Source organism: Desmodus rotundus, chromosome 7 (genome assembly GCF_022682495.2).
Source record: "Desmodus rotundus isolate HL8 chromosome 7, HLdesRot8A.1, whole genome shotgun sequence".
Classification (NCBI taxonomy): domain Eukaryota; kingdom Metazoa; phylum Chordata; class Mammalia; order Chiroptera; family Phyllostomidae; genus Desmodus; species Desmodus rotundus.
This window is the reverse complement of record NC_071393.1, coordinates 88445740-88465334: the sequence shown is the minus strand read 5'-3', so window position 1 is coordinate 88465334 and position 19595 is coordinate 88445740. Positions and strand designations below refer to the sequence as shown.

Sequence of the window (19595 nt, the reverse complement as noted above, 5' to 3'; positions counted from 1 at the left end):
TAATTGCATTGTGTAGTGTGGCTTATTCAGATATGGAAGCATGAAGTTCAATGGACTTCATAGAAGAGGCAGTCCCATCTGGTATTAAGGCTTCCTGGAGAAGCCTTCCTGGAGACATACAAGATGATACCTGAAGGATAGGTAAGTGAAGATGGAGATTGGGCCATCGCAGGTGGCGGCAGTGCCTGTGCAGAGAATGGAGGGAGCAGAGTACGGTGTGGTAGTGGATCTGAAAGTATAGCCAGGTATTGTAGAAGAGAGTGGGGCTCTGGGGCTGGCTAAACTATGCAACGAGATTTATTCCACAGCAATGGTGAGCCATGAATTATTTTAAATAGATGAGTGCCTTGACCGAAATTGCATTTTAGAAAGAGCACTTTGATTACATGATGGATAATCAGTTGGAGAGAGCAAGTATCTGCTTTCCCCACCTCCCCATGTAGGGTAGCCTCCCTCTAGAATATTTGGGAAGAGGGGAAAAGGGTTATGGCGTGACCACTTTTGAGCCAACCACTGGACAGCTGTTCCTCCTCCTGACTTGAGAGCTTTTCCCATTCCCCTCCATCACACCGCACTCCAGGCCCACAGTTGGACGTCGTCGCAGCATCAGGCAGTATCGGTCTGACTCACAAGGGTCTTGATGTTGTTCCCTTACAGCACTGCCCGTCATTTCCTGCTGTGGAGCCCTTGTTTCTGACCATACATCCTGTTCCCTGACCCTTCTACTGTGGCATCTCCTAATTATGATGATAAATAATAACCATTACTATGATTTAGTGAACACTTTATTTGCACTCATTATATTATCTATAAACTCACAGCAACCCAACAGGCAAAGTATTATTTCCCTCATTTTGATTATTTTCAACCTATATCAAAGTCCTCAGCCCCTCTCATGTCCACAAACTCCAAATGATGGAGGAAGGATCAAAGCTTGTTAGCAATTAATGGAGGGAGAAATGGAAGTTAATTGATTTGCATGTGCTTTTCCTCTGTAATTACTGTTGATTTGATTGATTTTGTGATATGTAAGCAGAGAAAATATAGTTTGTGCTTTAAGCTGAATTCCAAAATAAAAATAGCTTTATGATACATTAGCTTATACAAAAGGTTAAAAAACTGCCTTGGTCATGTGTAATTATTTATCCACTTCATTCCTTCTCAGTTTTACCTGCTAAACTAAAGAATAGGTTAAAAATGCTCAGATGTTGACTCAGCTCCTAAGGTTTTTGCCTTCAACAACCAGATCTAGTTTAGTGTTGTCAGCGAAGAAAGCATATGGCGAGATCTTACTGTTCACTCTTATGTTCACTGGGAGTGAGGAGCTGTTTGCTCTGCCCACCTAAGAAGAACCCAGCCTAGTTAGTGGGACCTGAATTGACAGGACGTCAATGAAGTTTGTTTCATATGTAGCCTTTTTGGGAGGTTCAAGGCTGAAAAAGACCTCAGGGGTTCCTAAGGGCAATCCCCTCGTTTTTCATACAAAGAAACTAAGGTCCAGAAAAGTAGTGTAGGAGAGGTGACCTTCCAGAAAACAGAATTATCTTCTAGTGGGCGGGCCCCTCGTGGTACAGGCTTCCCCAGCTCGGTGAGTGTTCTAGGAACCCATCTGTATCAGTGTACTGGCAGTGAGCAGCTGCGTTTGACTCAGTGAGTCTTTTTTGAAGACTCTTTCAATGCATTTGCCCATTTCATGATGAGTGATTTACAAGTATACTTGCCCACACTGCGCTGAGTGTTCGGCAGTTTTTGACCCAAAACAGCATGACCCCTGTGCCCCACCCTCCCTATTCCCCCGATCTCATCCGGAGCTACTTTTTTTTTTTTGTTTCCCTGGATGAAAAAAGTTTTCAAAGGGAAACGTTTTGCCAGTGTGGAAGAAGTGAAACAAAAAACAGCAGAAGCTCTAAAAGGCATCAAAATCGACAAGTTCAAAAACTATTTCGAGCAGTGGGAAAAATATCTCAATAGGCGTATTGAATTAAATGGAGAGTACTTTGAAGGTGACTGAAGTTTAAACATGTAAGAATAAATACACAGTTTTTTATAAATAAATAAAGTTTTTTGCCACCCCCCTCATAATGTAAAGTCTGTGTTTGTGTAGGTGTTTATAGTTTATCAATATAACTGCAAAATGTTCAGCAAGGCCTGTTCAGGGTCACAATATGTAGGAGTCTGTCAGGGGGCATAATGGAAAGTTCAGTGTAGCTGGTGTAATTGTTTAATCCCGGAGTAATCAAAAGGGTTTCTAGCTCCTCGAGAGGTAACTCTCTACACAGATTAGAGATTGGAAGATGGCCTCCCATTCACTGAATTGTGTTACAGATTTTCATGCTATCAAATAAACTCATTTTTAGTGTGCCCAGGTATATAAAATTAGCTGCAGTTCCTGAAATACTCTTAATATTGTAATTGAGAGCTAGTCCTTCAGGCCCATTTTGGATACATTTCTCCTCAGTTTCTGGCACATTTGAGATTTTTCTGATTTCATTGACTGTGCATATTGCCCAATTATACTCTCTCCAGTTTTTGTATAGACTTTGCCAATGTCAGATATTATGAGAATAAAAATTCCGTCGAAAATCTTTTTTAAGCAACTATAAAATCTGCTTTGAAAAGTAATGTTTACCTTGAATGAATAATCTAAATAATTAAATTGTTCTAGTTGACTAAATAATTTCTGTCTCTTCTGTGTAATTTGACAAACCCCATCAAAGAACATAGCACAGCAGCTCAACTGTATTTCACAAATAGAGCAGAAGCTTATTCTCTTACTTCTAGGGAAAAAGACTTTTTTAAATATAATTCTAGACATGGCTCGGTCTACAAATATTCAGTAAAATTTGTCCACAATTCAACCAAATTCATAGTATGAAAAAGTATTCAGTTGTAAGAAATTTATACTCCTCACGAGGTGTAAGCCCTCAGGTATAAAAACGCAGCAGAGAAAGCGTTTCTGGGTGTGTGTAAAACTCCTGTAAGAGCGGTAGCTGTTACTCTGTAACACTTTACTTTCTTGAGTGAAATGAGTAAGAGGTAGAGAGATCAAAAGTCCTACACATATGATTTAGTATTTCTCTTTTGGTATCTCATTTTTTCTTTAGCTTTCTCCATCGTAGTTATTTATGTCCTAACTTGTTGGCTCAGATTGTGGTATTCAGAACATTTATTTTGATGTCCTCATCAAATGCAGTCCTTTCATGCTGAGTCCGAGCTCTCTCTGCTTCATATTTGGTAAGGAGATCTAAGATCATCACATCCCCAAATGGAATGTCTGTGTTTGGTTATAGAGTTTTTTTTTTCTACATCAAGCTGATGGGCTTAATAGCACAAAGCTTGAGAAATAAAGGGAACAGCTTTTGAAGTCGTCTTGCCATATTTGGAGAGCATTGTTAACATAAAAGTTGGGAAAATGGGTTGTAATTTTTCTTCTAGCAGAGAAGAGTACACTTTATATATCATCTTAGGTACAGAAGGGAGGGAGAGCAGTTAGCAGTATTGCCCCTTTGAGTCAACTCTGCCTAGATAAAGAGGGGAGAGGGGCAGTCTTCTGCTCCCGCAGGTGAGGGAAGGGGGTGTTGCTCTACACTGTTCCCTTTATAAGTTAAGAGACTGGAGTTTAGTGAGTTCTCTGCGTCCACATACCAGATCATCAAAGGGTCCTCTTCACCTTTCACAAAGGGTTGTCGTTTACCCCATTTGCACCACTCATTGACCTAATAGTGATTCTATGGTTTGTGATATCCACCTAAATCCAGCACCTGATTCAAAAAAGAGTCTTTAATATGTTTCTAAAGGTAATGGACCCGAAGTCTTGTCCTATGTACAAGGTTTCTTGTATCTTGTATCTTCTTCAGCGAATATCTCTGTTTTTCATATTACATGGCTGGGTACCTTCTGGACCTACCTCATATTCCCTGAAGTGGGTTCGCTGCATCAAAAGGCCGACTCATTTTTAATTTTTTGAGGTATCTCCATACTGCTTTCCACAGTGGCTGCCCCAGTTTGCATTCCCACCAATTGCGTACAAGGGTTCCCCTTTCTCCACATCTTCACCAGTGCTTGTTGACTTATTGATGGTAGCCATTCTGATAGGTGTGAGGTGATATCTCATTGTGGCTTTAATTTGCATTTCCCTGATGATTAGCGATGTTGAGCATCTTTTCATGTCTATTGGCCATCTGTATGTGGTTTTTGGATAAGTGCCTATTCAGGTCCTTTGCCCATTTTTTAATTGCTTTTTTTTTTTTTTTGGTGTTGAGTTTTGTAAGTTCTTTATAAATTTTGGATATTTTAAAAGTATTAAAAACATTGATCAGATTCTTCTATACTTCAAACCCCTTTTCAGGTGAATTAGTGGAGTTACCACAGAGGCAAAAAAACAATAAATAGAAATGAAGTCAGCTACTGTAAAGTGACTGTGGGTCATTGCGATACCTGCGGACTCCCCTTTAGCCTCTCGGTTCCTTTGAGCCTCGCTACACAGACTGTGATCTGTGGATCAGAAACACCAGCATCCCCTGGGAGCTTGGAAAATTGTGAAGTGTACGGTCCCACCACAGACTTACTGATTCGGACTCTGCATGGTAACAAGGCTTCCAGGTGCTCTGTATACACATTTAAATTTGAGAAGCACAGTGTAGCATACCCCATGGCACTGGTAGCATGCAGGATGACTGTATATAATACAGTGGTGAACATTTATTATTTTAATCGTAGGTTTGAAGCAGTTAGAAGAAAATGTTGCTAACTCATGAAATCAGTTTCATAGATTTTCTTTAAGGTGAGGCTAACATGTAGCCATTTATATATTTTTAAAAGATGAAATGATTTAAAAAATTATTAAGTAATAGAGTAAGTTATACTTGGATATAGCAGAAATTATGAAGATGGCCCTTAAGCGATTTGTCTATGGGTAACTTTAGTCTAGAAGCTTGGTGGGACTTGGAGTGGGGTCATAGTGGCTGTGAAGGACCTCTGGGGTGCCTTTAGACCTGGACAAGGGTGTGTGCAGAAGACACAGCTCTTGTGTTTGCCAGGCACCCAAGATCGGACCCGGGTGTCCAGAATCTTCTTGCACTGACCAGATGAGAAAGATTGAACTCAAGGTCTAGGGCCCTTTCTTTATCTCTTTCACTTGATGCTCTGTTGGAAAGAGTTCAAACACTTAAAGAAGTACCCTCTACTTCTTTATTAACTACTTAGAGGAACTGTAGGGACAGTAGATTCTTCAGTTCCTTTGTCTGTGAACAGTTTACTCAGGAAAATTTTCATTCCCCACAACTCAGTTTCTTTTGGGACACAGTTATGGAGTTGAGTTCAGTGCCTCATGAGATCAGTTTTTTAAGATTTTGCCTATCCTTTTTTCTTCTTGTATTTCTTCAGAACTTTCAAAATGATATGTAAATAATGCAACTGAATTCTTAAGCACTTAGCATGTAAAGGAGGGAAGTGCTTCATGACTCGCCATGCTGTGCTTGAGCAAGTGGCTTGTGAATTTTCTCAACCATTCCCGTGTCCCACGTTTGCTGCTAAAACAAGCACTTGTGTTGTTCTTCAGTTTATATTCCCATTTTTCTTAGCCTATTTGTACTCCAGTTCGCCATTTTACTCTAATTTTTTAAAGATTTTATTTATTTTTAGACAGAGGAAGGGAAGGAGAAAGAGAGGCAGAGAAATTATCAATGTGTGGTTGCCTCTTGCATGTCCCCCTTTGGGGACCTGGCCCACAACCCAGGCATGTGCCCTGACCGGGTATTGAGCTGGCGACCTTTTGGTTTGCAGCCCAGACTCAGTCCACTGAGCGACACCAGCCAGGGCTTGCTCTGATTTTTATAGTCTGTGATTATCCACCTGAATCCATCACCTTAGTGTAGTTGTAGTTTAGTTGGGAAGGATTTCCTTGGAAATAAAACTCTTTAGCCTATTGGTTGGTGGTGTTGCTTCTCATGGAAAACCTTCCCTGGAAGAAGAGCCTGACATCACATTTATGTCTACTGAAAAAACAATCTGAAACATTAAAAGGTACTAATATTTAAAAAAAAAACAACCTTTATGAAGATTTATAAATTGAAGAAGGGTAAGAACTGACATTATTGTAAAGAATGACATCTATGAAAATTCTGGAGTTGTCTGCACACAAAACTAAGATACATAATATGATAGTGTTTGCAGCATTATTTATAATAGCCTAAACTGAAAGGAATTTCTGTGTCCTTAAGGATATTTTATGAGTAGTGCCATTATTGAGCCAGTGGAATAACATTCAGGAGTTAAATATGTCAGATTTACATGAAAAAAGTGGGGAAAAAACAAAATATGGAAGGCTGCAAAAAATATGATGCCACTTGTATTTACAAAGGGGAGAGGGAATAAAAGGATGCTACATATACTTGAATGTGAAAAAAAGTTTTTTGAAACGATGCACCAGTAAGGTAGCTGTTAATTCTGGGAAGAGGTTCAGGAGAAAGAGAGAAACCGTTAATTATTTTAAAGTGTATAATTTTGAATTTAAAACAGTTCTGTTTGATAAATATTAGTGATTCCGGTGTGTCGAGCGGCAGTGATGATCAGTCACATCGTTTTCTCTTCTTCCAACCCGCACACTCTGCTGAAGCCTTCCCTGTCCCTGAAAGTGCTCTTTGTGAGCATTAGCTCAGCGTCTTTGCTTTCCCAGGGGGAAGGTTTTTGAGAGAGACAACAAATATCAGTGGCAAGGCTAAAAGGTTGGCAATTGGGAAAAAGGAAAGACTTTGCCCAGGACCAGAAATGAAAGGCCCTATGATAAAAATGAGCCATTCTTTCTTTGGTTATTTCAATTAGACATTTAAAATAATTCCGATAAACATAATGACATTTTCCTAAAGGATAATTTGGTTTGGTTTTCCTGGATAATTACTCCAATTGTCTTTTGTTCCTATAGGGAAAACAAGGTTATTAAGTCATCCTCATTTCCATGGCTCATTTGAGGGTGGAGGCTTTGGGATATTGATGGAATGTGCTTTGAAGTGGACTCTCGCCCCCTTGAAATAGGCCAACATATGCCTGGTTCCTCCAGGAAATGCATTTGACACCTAGGTTGAGTTATGAATAGATCCTACTTTTACTCCTCACCTTTTCCAGTTGCCTAGCATTTTAACTTTACTCACTAACACTTAATTTTTTCATACTTCAGAAAGTTATTTAAATTTTTGAGGTACGTCAGTTTTTTAACCAAATAACTGTTCTACAGGTAAGAATCGTAGCATTTAGTAATGAGTATTTTCCAGCTTCCCGCTCCCCCATACCCCATCCCTCCCCAGCACTGCTTCCAGTGTCACCGACCTGCCCTCCGCTTTGCCTGAAGAGGTTAATGCTCTGGGTGTCTGGGGCCGTATCTGGAGATACTTTATGCCAAGTAACAGCTTTTCTACCAGCTTTTGTACAGAGTTGAGTAGGATGTGTTTTCAACTTTATTTCTGTTTTTTTGCTGCCACGCAAGTTCTCCCTCTGCATTTTTTTCTTCTAATCTGAATTCTCTGGTAGTGACCATGCTCATTTCTTTCAGATGGAGACTATTTTACCTTTACAAGACATGAACCCATTGGAGTGTGTGGACAGATCATCCCAGTGAGTGTATCTCCTTGGGTCTCATATTTATTTTCATTTGAGCCAGTTCTCTTAAAGATACATAAAACATGGATCTCAGCGATGTGTGTTTTCCATTACTGGGGGAAAAAAACTGAGCTCATGTTGTTGACATATCTTTAACAGCCTCCCTGCAAATGCTTATTTGAACAGGTTAATAGGGTTTCAGCTCCGTTACCAGGAGTTGAGTTCTCAAGTCATGGAATTCTCATGATTAAAATAAGCAAAGCCAAGCCCAATGTATTAATAACCTGCCCTTGGTTATGGATGTCCATTCGGCTTATGGAAAATTAATGCTTTGTTATATTTGCTTGTTTATTTTTTAAAAGTGTGACTCACCATCTTTCCAGGCATATTGTTTTATATGGTCTTTTAATCTCATTCTTTCCCACTGTTTCTTTTCACAAGAATCTAGATAGAAGACTCTACAGAAGACACAGCAGTACCATTAACGTCACGGTCATAATTGAAACCATGCCGGGCTGTTGTGTGTCTTGTAGGGGGAAATAGATGTAGTGCTTAGTGTTTGGATTGGAACATTAAACATTGTCTCCTCTCTCTCTCTCTCTGTGTGTGTGTGTGTGTGTGTGTGTCTCCCCCATACACAGCCTTGGCACTATATAAAACATCATCAAATCTCCCAAGAGTACTAGCTAATCATTCCGGCAGGGATTTCAGGGGAGGCTCAAACTAAATTCATATACCATAGACAAGAAGTTTTCTTTTTTTCAAAATATAGGAGAATGAGTTAAGATAATCGTTGGCCTTGGGGGCCAAAGATTTTTGGGAGGTATTGATATTCTTTTCATGATCTACAGACTCTGGGTTACTGTGAAATTTACTGGAGAGTGAAAAATGGAAAATGAGAGGTTTGGTTTAAGTTCTTATGCTCCCACACCACCCAGGGAAACCGCGCTTGGATCAGAGGAGGGGTGAGGTCTGTCACCTTAATTGCAGGAGCTGAAACCTGCTCTTCTTGCCCTTCTCAGACTCGGGGAGCTGCAGCTTTCACTGACAGGATGAGAGCTGCTTGTCAACCAGCTCCAGCTCAATTACCGCGCTCCAAGATTTATATACTGTAGATGGAATTAAAACATCGCTGTGGACTCCCAAGTTTATAAACAACTAAGGGGAAAAGAAATTGGGTGTTTGGTGAAGGCAAGACACTTGTATATTTTTGCAAGCTTGCCAGGGCCAGTGAGAATCTTTCAAGGATGGCAGCTGAGATGCTTCAGGCAGAAACACATTGTGGTCAGAGGCCGAAGCCAGGGGACCAAGATTTCTGTTTTCTTTCTTAATGAAATTATCAATGACACCTGATAGTCCTGAGGCTCATGCCTGTGCGTATGACAATACAAGCTTAATACCCTTTTAAACGTTAAACCATTTTTGGCTCCAAATTCAGATACTCACATATATTTTTTAGTGTCCATTAGCTTATTATTGTAGTAAGAAGGAAGCAAACTAAAATTTCTGCATGCTCAGAAAGTAAGGGTATACTTTATTTTATAATCATGTTTTTGTGATAATACATGTAGGTAAAGAAAAGGCATTACCATGACAAATTATGTGCGTTAACAAATACAATTCACAACTGGGATTTTCTCTTCCACTAGTTCTTTCACACTGAAGAGCTTTCATATCAGTCTGAAATTCCTGGTGTAAAAATCACCAAGGCAAGAAAAAGTTTTCAAACACAAGAACTTACTGGAACCAAAGTCTAGTTTTAAAAACATATAAAATAACAACAATGAAAAACCAAACCAAAACAAAGAAAAAACAAAGACTCCCTTTTCATCGTGTGATTTCTTTTGCTTGGTAGTTGGAATATAGTAATTTGGATTTTCAAGATCGGTCCTATTTTATTCTTAATGAAGTAATTTAAAAATCCAAACATCTACACTTTGTGGTGGGACAAGATTTATGTTGAGGACTAGTCTGAGAAATCTGAGAAGTCACAGCTTGAAAACAAAGTAGTGGAGGATATTTTTCCATCTATCAACCTTGAGTTTTTCCTTTCAGTGGAACTTCCCCCTGCTGATGTTTGCCTGGAAAATTGCTCCAGCCCTGTGCTGTGGCAATACAGTAGTTATTAAACCAGCAGAGCAGACACCACTCAGCGCACTCTACATGGGAGCCCTCATCAAGGAGGTAAGAGAAACCGCCTTCAGGAGCGACCCCCACGCCCCGTGCGGTCGGGGCCCACTGGAGCAGATCTGATTTAATGTGCTTCTTCACCTCTCACAAGCCACGTTTCCTCCAATTCTGTTTTGTTAGGCTGGCTTTCCACCAGGAGTCATCAATATTTTGCCAGGATATGGGCCAACGGCTGGGGCAGCAATAGCTTCTCACGTTGGTATAGACAAGATTGCATTCACAGGGTCTACTGAGGTAGGTACCTGGGAAACTGTGGGTGGAGGAACAGTTCTGCAGATGGGTAGAGGGTTTAAAGGAAAGCCACAAATGTCACTGAGGGGCCGGACACCGAAAGAGCCGTGAGCACTCAAGCCCTCAAAGGGCAGCATTGGTGTCATAGCTGGAACACTGGCGAATCTCACAGTCCAGGCCCCCGTGACCACTGATGCCGTGGGGCTCCGATCTCTCTTATGATTCCGTCTGTGTAAAACCTGTCCCAGAATAATAAACAAAACCCTACTATCTTTTGAAATAAAAGGAACACAGAGGTAAAAACACATTAAAAAAACTATTTCAGAAGAGACTTTCCCAATGACTGGGCCTCTGACCACTTTCTTGACTCAAGAACAGTATGGCAACAGAAGCAAGTTAAGAAGCTGGAAATTAAGCTAATCTCTGGTAGGGATGAAAATGGGAAGCTTTCCTTCTATTTATTTCCACCAGATCCTGCAGAAGCAACTGGCAGCTAACTCTGCACAGGGGTCATAAGGCATGATGTAAAGCCGTGGTCAGCAAGCTTTTCCCGGTAAAAGGCCAGGTAATAAATAGTGTAGACTTTGCAGGCAGTATGGTCACTGATACAGCTGTTCAACTTCGCTCCCGTGACACCGAGTAGCCATAGGTAACGCATGAACTGAGCATGGCCGCAGGCTCAGAAAGCTTTCTGGAAAGACACTGAAATGGAATTTCATGTAATTTTTATGCCTCACAAAAATAATAATCTTCTTTTGTTTTTTTTCCAACCATTTAAAAACACAAAAACTGTTCTTAGCTTGTGAGCTATACTAAACAGGCAGCGGGCCAAAGTTAGCCCCTGAGCCGTGGTTTTCTGATCCCTTATCCAGAGTCACAAGTCCACTTAGAGAGGTTTCTCACAAAATACTGTCCAACACGTCGTGGGTTGAGGGAACACAGGTGATAAAAAAAGAGGATCTAAACCACTTTGTCAAGTTGAACTTCACAGATGGCATCGTCATGAACCAGGGCTGTCCGCAGGTCTAGAACAGTGCTACCTAATAGAAATATAATGAAAGCAACATTTGTAATTCAAAGTTGGCTATTAGCCACATTAAAAAATTTAAGTGAATTAATTTTAGTAATATATTTTATTTAACTTCGTATTTTCATATTATCATTTCAAATTATGGTCAATATAAAAATCATCACAGCATTTGCATTTTTTAAAATATATTTATTGATTATGCTATTACAGTTGTCCCATTTCCCCCTTCACTCAACTCCATCCTGCCCACTCCCTCCCTCCCACATTCCCCCCCTATAGTTCATGTCCATGGGTCATACTTATAAGTTCTTTGGCTTCTACATTTCCTACACTATTCTTAACCTCCCCCTGTCTATTTTCTAGCTACCATTTATGCTTCTCATTCCCTGTACCTTTCCCCCCTTCCTCCCCCTCCCACTCCCCTATTGACAACCCTCCATGTGATCTCCATTTCTGTGGTTCTGTTCCTGTTCTAGTTGTTTGCTTAGTTTGCTTTTGTTTTTGTTTTAGGTGCAGTTGTTAATAACTGTGAGTTTGCTGTCATTTTTACTGTTCCTATTTTTTATCTTCTTTTTCTTAGATAAGTCCCTTTAACATTTCATATAACAAGGGCTTGGCGTTCTTTTTTCAATATGAGTTTTCAAAAGCTGGCACATATTTTACATATGCGGCACATCTCAGTTCACACTTCAGCGTTTCAGGTGCTCTGTGTTGGACAGCACAGGTCTAGGGACTTGAGTATATTGGCTGACACAGTTAATAATGCTTAGTTAAAATGACTCATGTTCAAATATTTCATAAGAGATTAATAAACGGGAGTGTTAATTTATAGTTACAGATTATTATGTTTTATGTTTGTCAAGAGTTGCTTGTTTCCAAATCTTTTATTTTAGTGTAACTGCTTACAGTAATTTGGAAATTTCAGTGAAACATATAAGCCAAAATGTGAGCATAAAACAGAATTATTGTTCCTAATTAAACTAAGTCTGATGCTTTGAAAAGATTTGCTAAGGGCCAGATGCTAAGAAAAACTACAGTCAATGAAGAGTGAGCAAGGCAATTGTGAAAGATTGGATAAAAAATATAAATCTAGTTAGAGCATGCACTTGGATTGCTTTGCAAATGTTGTTAAGTCCTCACTCCATTCTAAAGAAACTGAAACCAGAAATCTTAGACACCATTCTAAAGGTATGGTTTAATCAGAAAGGACAGGTGGACACATAATTAAAGAAAAGTCCTTGGTCCTATATCCAAAGTCTGGAGAATGAAATGTACATATTTTTAAAGCTAAAATGAAGTACTTAGAGTATCTTCCATACTTCAGCCTGTTTCGCGTTAACCCACCAGCGGACCTGGTTGGGTCGGTTGAGAGGCTTGGACTATATAATAATTCTCTACTAAAAATGAGATCACAATACGTGCATTGAGATACCAAACTTTGTGTGTCAGTCTCAATAGATCGCCTTCCCTCTTTTTAACGGCTGAATGGCATACTCTCGCATCAGTGTGTCTAGTGCAGTCCTCACTCATGTACACTTCGTATTCTTTTCACTGTTTTCCCCTATTACACAGACTATTGGAATAAAAAGTCTTGGAGATCCAAATGCGCACGTGCACGCACACACACATATATGGTATTCTGTTGGGTGTGGGTTAGAAGTGAAATCGCAAAACAGACAGATCATTGTATATCAACTTGCTTATCACCAAGAATGCAGTAGAGGGGGGAGAACCAAGATGGCGGCGTAGGTAGACACACTGCGCCTCCTCGCACAACCAGAACTGACAGAGAATCGAACAGCAAGGGGGACCAACACCAAGGAAATAGAAAATAAACATTCATCCAGACTGGTAGGAGGGGCGGAGACGGGCACCGGGGTGGAGAGGACTCGCGTGGCTGTGGCGGGACTGAGACTGGCGGAGTGTGGGACAAATGGCGCAGGCAGTCTGAGCACTAGCAGACCCTGCGGCCCCACATTTGCACAGATAAACCCAGAGGGCCGGACTCAGGGTGGCGGAGAACGGGGCAGGCAGAGCAGCGGGTAGCACCCCGCGGCCCCACATTTGCCCACAGATAAACCGGAGGAACGGCGGGGAACGAAGCAGACCGGGTAACCCAGGGCTCCAGCTCGGGGAAATAAAGCCTTAAACCTCTGATTGAAAACGCCCGTGGGGGTTGGGGCGGCAGCAGGAGAGACTCCCAGCCTCACAGGAGAGGTCGTTGGAGAGACCCACGGGGACCTAGAGTGTGCACAGGCCCACCCACTCGGGAACCAGCACCAGAGGGGCCCAGTTTGATGGTGGTTAGCGGAGTGAAAGATTGAAATCCGGAGGAGAGTGAGGCGGGCGCCATTGCTCCCACTTGGCCCCTCCCCCACGTACAGCGTCACAGCACAGCGACCAGCATTACCCCGCCCCGGTGAACACCTAAGGCTCCGCCCCTTAAAGTAACAGACACCAAGACAGACAGACAAACAAAAAAAATGACCCAAATGACAGAACACTTCAAAGCTCCAGAAAAAATACAACTAAGCGAGGAAGAGATAGCCAACCTATCGGATGCACAGTTCAAAGCACTGGTTATCAATATGCTCACAGACTTGGTTGAATCTATTCGAAAAACAGATGAAAAAATGAAGCCTTTGCTAAGAGAAACAAAGGAAAATGTACAGGGAACCAATAGTGATGAGAAGGAAACTGGGACTCAAATCAGTGGTGTGGACCAGAAGGAAGAAAGAAACATCCAACCAGAAAAGAATGAAGAAACAAGAACTTGGAAAAATGAGGAGAGGCTTAGGAACCTCCCGGACGCCTTGAAAGGTTCCAACATCCGAATTATAGGGGTGCCAAAAGGAGAAGAGGAAGAACAAAAAATTGAAAACTTATTTGAACAAATAATGAAGGAGAACTTCCCTAATCTGGCAAAGGAAATAGACTTCCGGGAAGTCCAGGAAGCTCAGAGAGTCCCAAAGAAGCTGGACCCAAGGAGGAACACACCAAGGCACATCATAATTACATTACCCAAGATTAAACGCAAGGACCTACATCCAAGATTACTGTATCCAGCAAAGCTATCACTTAGAATGGAAGGGAAGATAAAGTGCTTCTCAGATAAGGTCAAGTTAAAGAAGTTCATCATCACCAAGCCCTTATTATATGAAATGTTAAAGGGAGTTACCTAAGAAAAAGAAGATCAAAAATAGGAACAGTAAAAACGACAGCAAACTCACAGTTATTAACGGCCACACATAAAACAAAAACGAGAGCAAACTAGGCAAACAACTATAATATGAGGGTTGTCATTAAGGGAGTGGGAGGGGGAGAGGGGGGGAAAGGTACAGAGAATAAGTAGCATAGATGATAGGTGGAAAATAGACAGGGGGAGGGTAAAAATAGTGTAGGAAATGTAGAAGCCAAAGAACTTATAAGTATGACCTATGGACATGAACTATAGGGGGGGAATGTGGGAGGGAGGGGGGTGGGCAGGATGGAGTGGAGTGGGGGGGGAAATGGGACAACTGTAATAGCATAATCAATAAATATATTTAAAAAATGCAGTAGAGTTGCGGTTTTGATTTTAAGCTCTCTTTATGTATTAAATACGTCAGTCTTCTTTTTGTTGTAGAATTTGCAAATATTCCCAGTTCTTTGCTTTCTAATTTTTCTAAAAAATAGACTTGTCATGCACAAGTCTTTCTCTTAATGGCTTCTGGGTTTTCTATCATCTTTGAAGAAATCTCTTCAAGATTATACAAATGGTCCTTAACATTTTCTTTCAGTACCTTTATGGTTTTGTTTCTGTTTAAATCTTAATCTGGTTGGAATTTGTTTTCATGAAAATGAAAGATGAGGTCTAAGTTTATTTTTTTTAAATGAGTGTTCAGTTCTGTCCACATCAAATATTAAACGATAGACCCCTTTGCAGCTCATTTGAATAAAACATTAACATTATATGATAAGTTTCCATATACACATATTTCTGTTTTGAGACTCAAAATTTTATCTATTCTTTCACTAGTGCCAGATTGCTTTAATTGCTTTAGTTACTAGTTTTTAAAAGTTGTGTTGCAATGTGGTAGGCAAGATACCTTGCTCTTTGGGTCTTCAGAACCTTTTGGCTCTTCATGCCCATTCTTTCAGATAAAATTTCAAATCCATTTTCTAAACACCTTTTCTTCCAAAAACGTCTGCATTGGAATTGGACTGCTCTTGCATTGCCTGTCTGTACTGAGCTGAGGGTGAGTGCTTTCTCTACAAGATCCGTTCCTCACTTAAGAACACGGTGGGACTCGTTAGTCATTGCCTTCCTCACTTCACGGCCTTACGCGTATCTGGGTAAATTAAATGTTTGTGTCCAAGGGTATTTCAGTCTAAAAACTGAGTGCCTTTTCTTAAAAATCACAATATCACATATTGGAAACTTAATAGAATGGATGAGCTGGTTTTTCAGGCCAGACAAGACATAGCAGGCATAGTGAATCAGTAAGAACGTAACATTTGTTTCCAGGCTGCTTGGGTTCAGAATTTTGTTTTGACATTTAATATATTTTTTTAACTTTTAAAAAGACTTTTTTGAAGTTTGATTTACATGCAACAAAATGTACCCATTTAAGTGCCAAATGTATACAACTAATGTAACCATCACCCAGAGCAAGATACAGAATTTTTCCATAACCTAAAAAGATTTATCATGTCTCTTTGTGGCTAACACCCTTGGTCCCAGGCAACTACTACTTCTGTGTATTATTTTTGCCCAGTCTAAAATTTCATGTAAATGGAATCATACAATATGACTCTTCTGTGTCTATTTTTGGTTGTTGAATATTTAGTGAATTATTGACATGGTTGCATTTAAATATCCCATCCTGATTTTTTTTTTCTACTTGTCATTCTGGGTTTTGTTTTGACTTACACTATTTGTAATGAAAAGTTAGCATTCTTATCTTTGTTTTACAGTACATAAAGTTGGTTCTCTGGTTGCTTTTAAGATACTCTGTCTTACTGGTTTTCAATAATTTCATTATGATATGATTCTGTGAAATTTTGTTTTTTCATTTGTTTTTTACTAATTGAGATTCATTGAAAATTCTTGAAGCTGTGAGTTTATAGGTGGATATATGAATTTATAGTTTTCATCAAATTTGGAAAACTGACTATTATTTTCTTCACATATATCTTCTTTTTTAATGTACATTGTGACTGTTACATTATTGAACATGTGGGTTTTGTTGTTACTCTTTTTAAAAAATATATTTTATTAATTTTACTATTACAGTTGTCCCAATTTTTCCCCCTTGGCTCCCTTCCTCCTGGTACTCCCTTTTCCTCCAGCAATCCCCTCTCTTATGTCCATGGGTCATGCATATAAGTTCTTTGGCTTCTCCATTTCCTATACTATTCTTAACATTCCCCTGTCTATTTTGTACCTACCCTATTATGCTTTTTAATCCCCACACTTTTCCCCCATTCTCTCCCATCCCTCTCCCTGCTGATAACCCTCCATGTGATCTCCATATCTATGATTCTGTTCCTGTTCTGGTTGTTTGCTTAGTTTGTTTTTTAGATTCAGTTGTTGATAGGTTGAATTTGTTGCCATTTTAATGTTCATAGTTTTGATCTTCTTTTTCTTAAATAAGTCCCTTTAACATTACATATAATAATGACTTGGTGATGATGAACTCCTTTAACTTGATCTTGTCTGGGAAGCACTTTATCTGCCCTTCCATTCTAAATGACTTTGCTGGATACAGTAATCTACATTGTAGGTCCTTGCTTTTCATCACTTTGAATACTTCTTGCCAGTACTTTTTGCCTGTGAATTTTCTTGAGAAATCAGCTGATAGTCTTATGGGAACTCATTTGTAGGTAACTCTCTGCTTAACATTTTCTTTCAGTACCTTTAGGTACCTTGTACCTAGTAGGTTACCTTGTAGGTAACTAACTCTCTGCTTTTCTCTTGCTGCTTTTAAGATTTTCTCTTTAAAGTTAACTTTTAGCATTTTAATTGTGATGTGGCCTGGTGTGGTCCCCTTTGGGTCCAACTTGTTTGGGACTCTGTGCTTCCTGGACTTGTATGCCCATTCCCTTTGCCAAATTAGGCAGGTTTTCTTTCATTATATTTTCAAATAACTTTTCAGTTTCTTGCTCTTCCTCTTCTCCTTCTGGCATCCCTGTTATTTGGATGTTGGTACTATGTTTGTTTTTTTGAATTCTTTTTTCTTCTTGCTGCTCTGGTTGAATGCTTATTTCTTCCTTATGTTACAAATTGTTGATCTGAATTCCGGCTTCATCCTCTCTATTGATTGTTCTCTGTAGATTTTCCTTTATTTCACTTTGTGTATCCTTCATTTCTTCCTTTATGCTGTTGCCGTCCTCAGTGAGTTCTTTGAGGATCCTGATCACCAGTGTTTTGAACTCTGCAACTGATAGGTTGGCTATCTCCATTTCATTTAGTTATTTTTCTGGGGTTTGGTTCTGTTCTTTCATTTAAGTCGTATTTCTTTGTCTCCTCAATTTGGCAGCCTTCCTGTGTTTGCTTCTGTCTATTAGGTAGAGCTGCTTTGACTCCCTGTCTTAGTGGCATGGCCTACAGTAGAAAGGCACCTGTAAATCGTGTGGGGCAGAAGATTAGGTAATCACCAGGCTGGGGCAACCCACTTCACTGTTTTGTGGCTCTGTGTGGGAGGAGGGCTTAGAGAGGGGACAGTGCTGCTGCCTGGCTTCTGGAGGTTTGCCCAGCACTTACCCCTTTTCTAGTCACTTCACCCACTCCCTGTATGTGACTGGTACCCTTCCAGCTGTTGTCTTAGTAGTCAGTCCCAGAGTAGATGGCTTTGAGTATGTTCTAAGTCTGTGCTGGCCTCTTTAAGCCAAGTCTCCTGAAAATCTAGCAGTGTCTTCCCCTGCCCCATCCCCCACTGATTTTTACAGCCAGAAGTTATGGGGATTTGTCTTCCCAGCACTTCCAGTGCTGTGCAGTGCAGTGTGTCCTGGGGCTGGAATCACTTGTTCCCAAGGCACCCCTCCCAATTTTTATTCACCACACATGAACCTGGGGTCGTCTGTTCCGCCACCACAACCGTGTCTCCGTTACCTCTCTGCCCATCTCCACTACTCCGCCCCTCCTACCCATCTGGATGAATGTGACTTCTTTAAATCCTTGGTTTTTGGACTTCCATACAGCTCGATTTTCGGCTGGTTCTGGCTGTCATTTGTTTTGAAGTCTAGTTGTAATTCTTTCTATGGTGTGCAAAGAGGCAAAGCGTGTCTACCTATGTCTCCATCTTGACTGGAAATCAATTTTGTTGTTATTCTTGAAAGGGTGCTGTTTTTTTCCCCCCCTAACAAGTGGTTAAGTACAACTTGACCTTTATGACACCTAATTTTAAACTTCGTTAGGACTGGTTTATCTTTTACTAACACACAACAATTTACTAAGATCGCTAAGTTGAGATCCTTCCAGTGTTTCTACTGAATGTTCCCAGTGTTCAACAAGGTGTTTTCCATTCCTGCTGGTCAGAACTCAAATGTCCCCCAGCTCTGTACGAGCTCTGGGAATTATTCGGCCTACAGACTACCTGGTTTTTGTTTTTGTTTTTAATATATTTTATTGATTATGCTATTATAGGTTTTCCATTTCCCCCCTTTATTCCAGTCCACCCTGCACACCCCCTCCCACCTGCATTTCCCCTTTTAGTTCATGTCCATGGGTCATACATATAAGTTCTTTGGCTTCTACATTTCCTACACTATTCTTACCCTCCCCCTGTCTATTTTCTACCTACCATTTGTGCCTACCATTTGTACTACTTATTCTCTGTACCTTTTCCCCCTCTCTCCCCTTCCCACTCCCCTGCTGATAACCTTCCATGTGATCTCCATTTCTGTGATTCTGTTCCCGTTCTAGTTGTTTGCTTAGTTTGTTTTTGCTTTTGTTTTTTAGGTTCGTTTGTTAATAGCTGTGAGTTTGTTGTCATTTTACTGTTCACATTTTTTATCTTCTTTTTCTTAGGTAAGTCCCTTTAACATTTCATATAATAAGAGCTTGGTGATGATCAACTCGTTGAACTTGACCTTATCTGAGAAGCACTTTATCTGCCCTTCCATTCTAAATGATAGTTTTGCTGGATAGAGTTATCTTGGATGTAGGTCCTTGCCTTTCATGACTTGGAATACTTCTTTCCAGCCCCTTCTTGCCTGTAATTTTGAGAAATCAAAGGTTTCTTTTGAGAAATCAGCTGACAGTCTTATGGGTACTCCTTTGTAGGTAACTGTCTCCTTTTCTCTTGCTGCTTTTAAGATTCTCTCCTTGTCTTTAATCTTGGGTAATGTAATTATGATGTGCCTTGGTGTGTTCTTCCTTGGGTCCAACTTCTTTGGGATTCTCTGAGCTTCCTGGATTTCCTAGAAGTCTGTTTCCTTTGCCAGATTGGGGAAGTTCTCCATTATTTTTTCAAATAACTTTTCAATTTCTTGCTCTTCCTCCAGTGCCTGTTACTAGTAAGGGGTGGAGCCTTAGGTATTCACTAGGGCGGGGTAACCCACATGGCTG

The 19595-nt window shown here is 40.3% G+C and overlaps 1 protein-coding gene across 1 annotated transcript in view; it reads left to right on the top strand.

The window, feature by feature from the left end:
- ALDH1A2 (aldehyde dehydrogenase 1 family member A2) overlaps window positions 1-19595 on the top strand; it is a 100328-nt gene that overhangs the window by 49087 nt on the left and 31646 nt on the right. The window contains exons 5-7 of the mRNA XM_024567718.4: window positions 7547-7608; window positions 9649-9777; window positions 9904-10017. Of these exons, the coding sequence (XP_024423486.1) occupies window positions 7547-7608; window positions 9649-9777; window positions 9904-10017 (305 nt within the window). The remainder of the gene's footprint in view (window positions 1-7546; window positions 7609-9648; window positions 9778-9903; window positions 10018-19595) is intronic.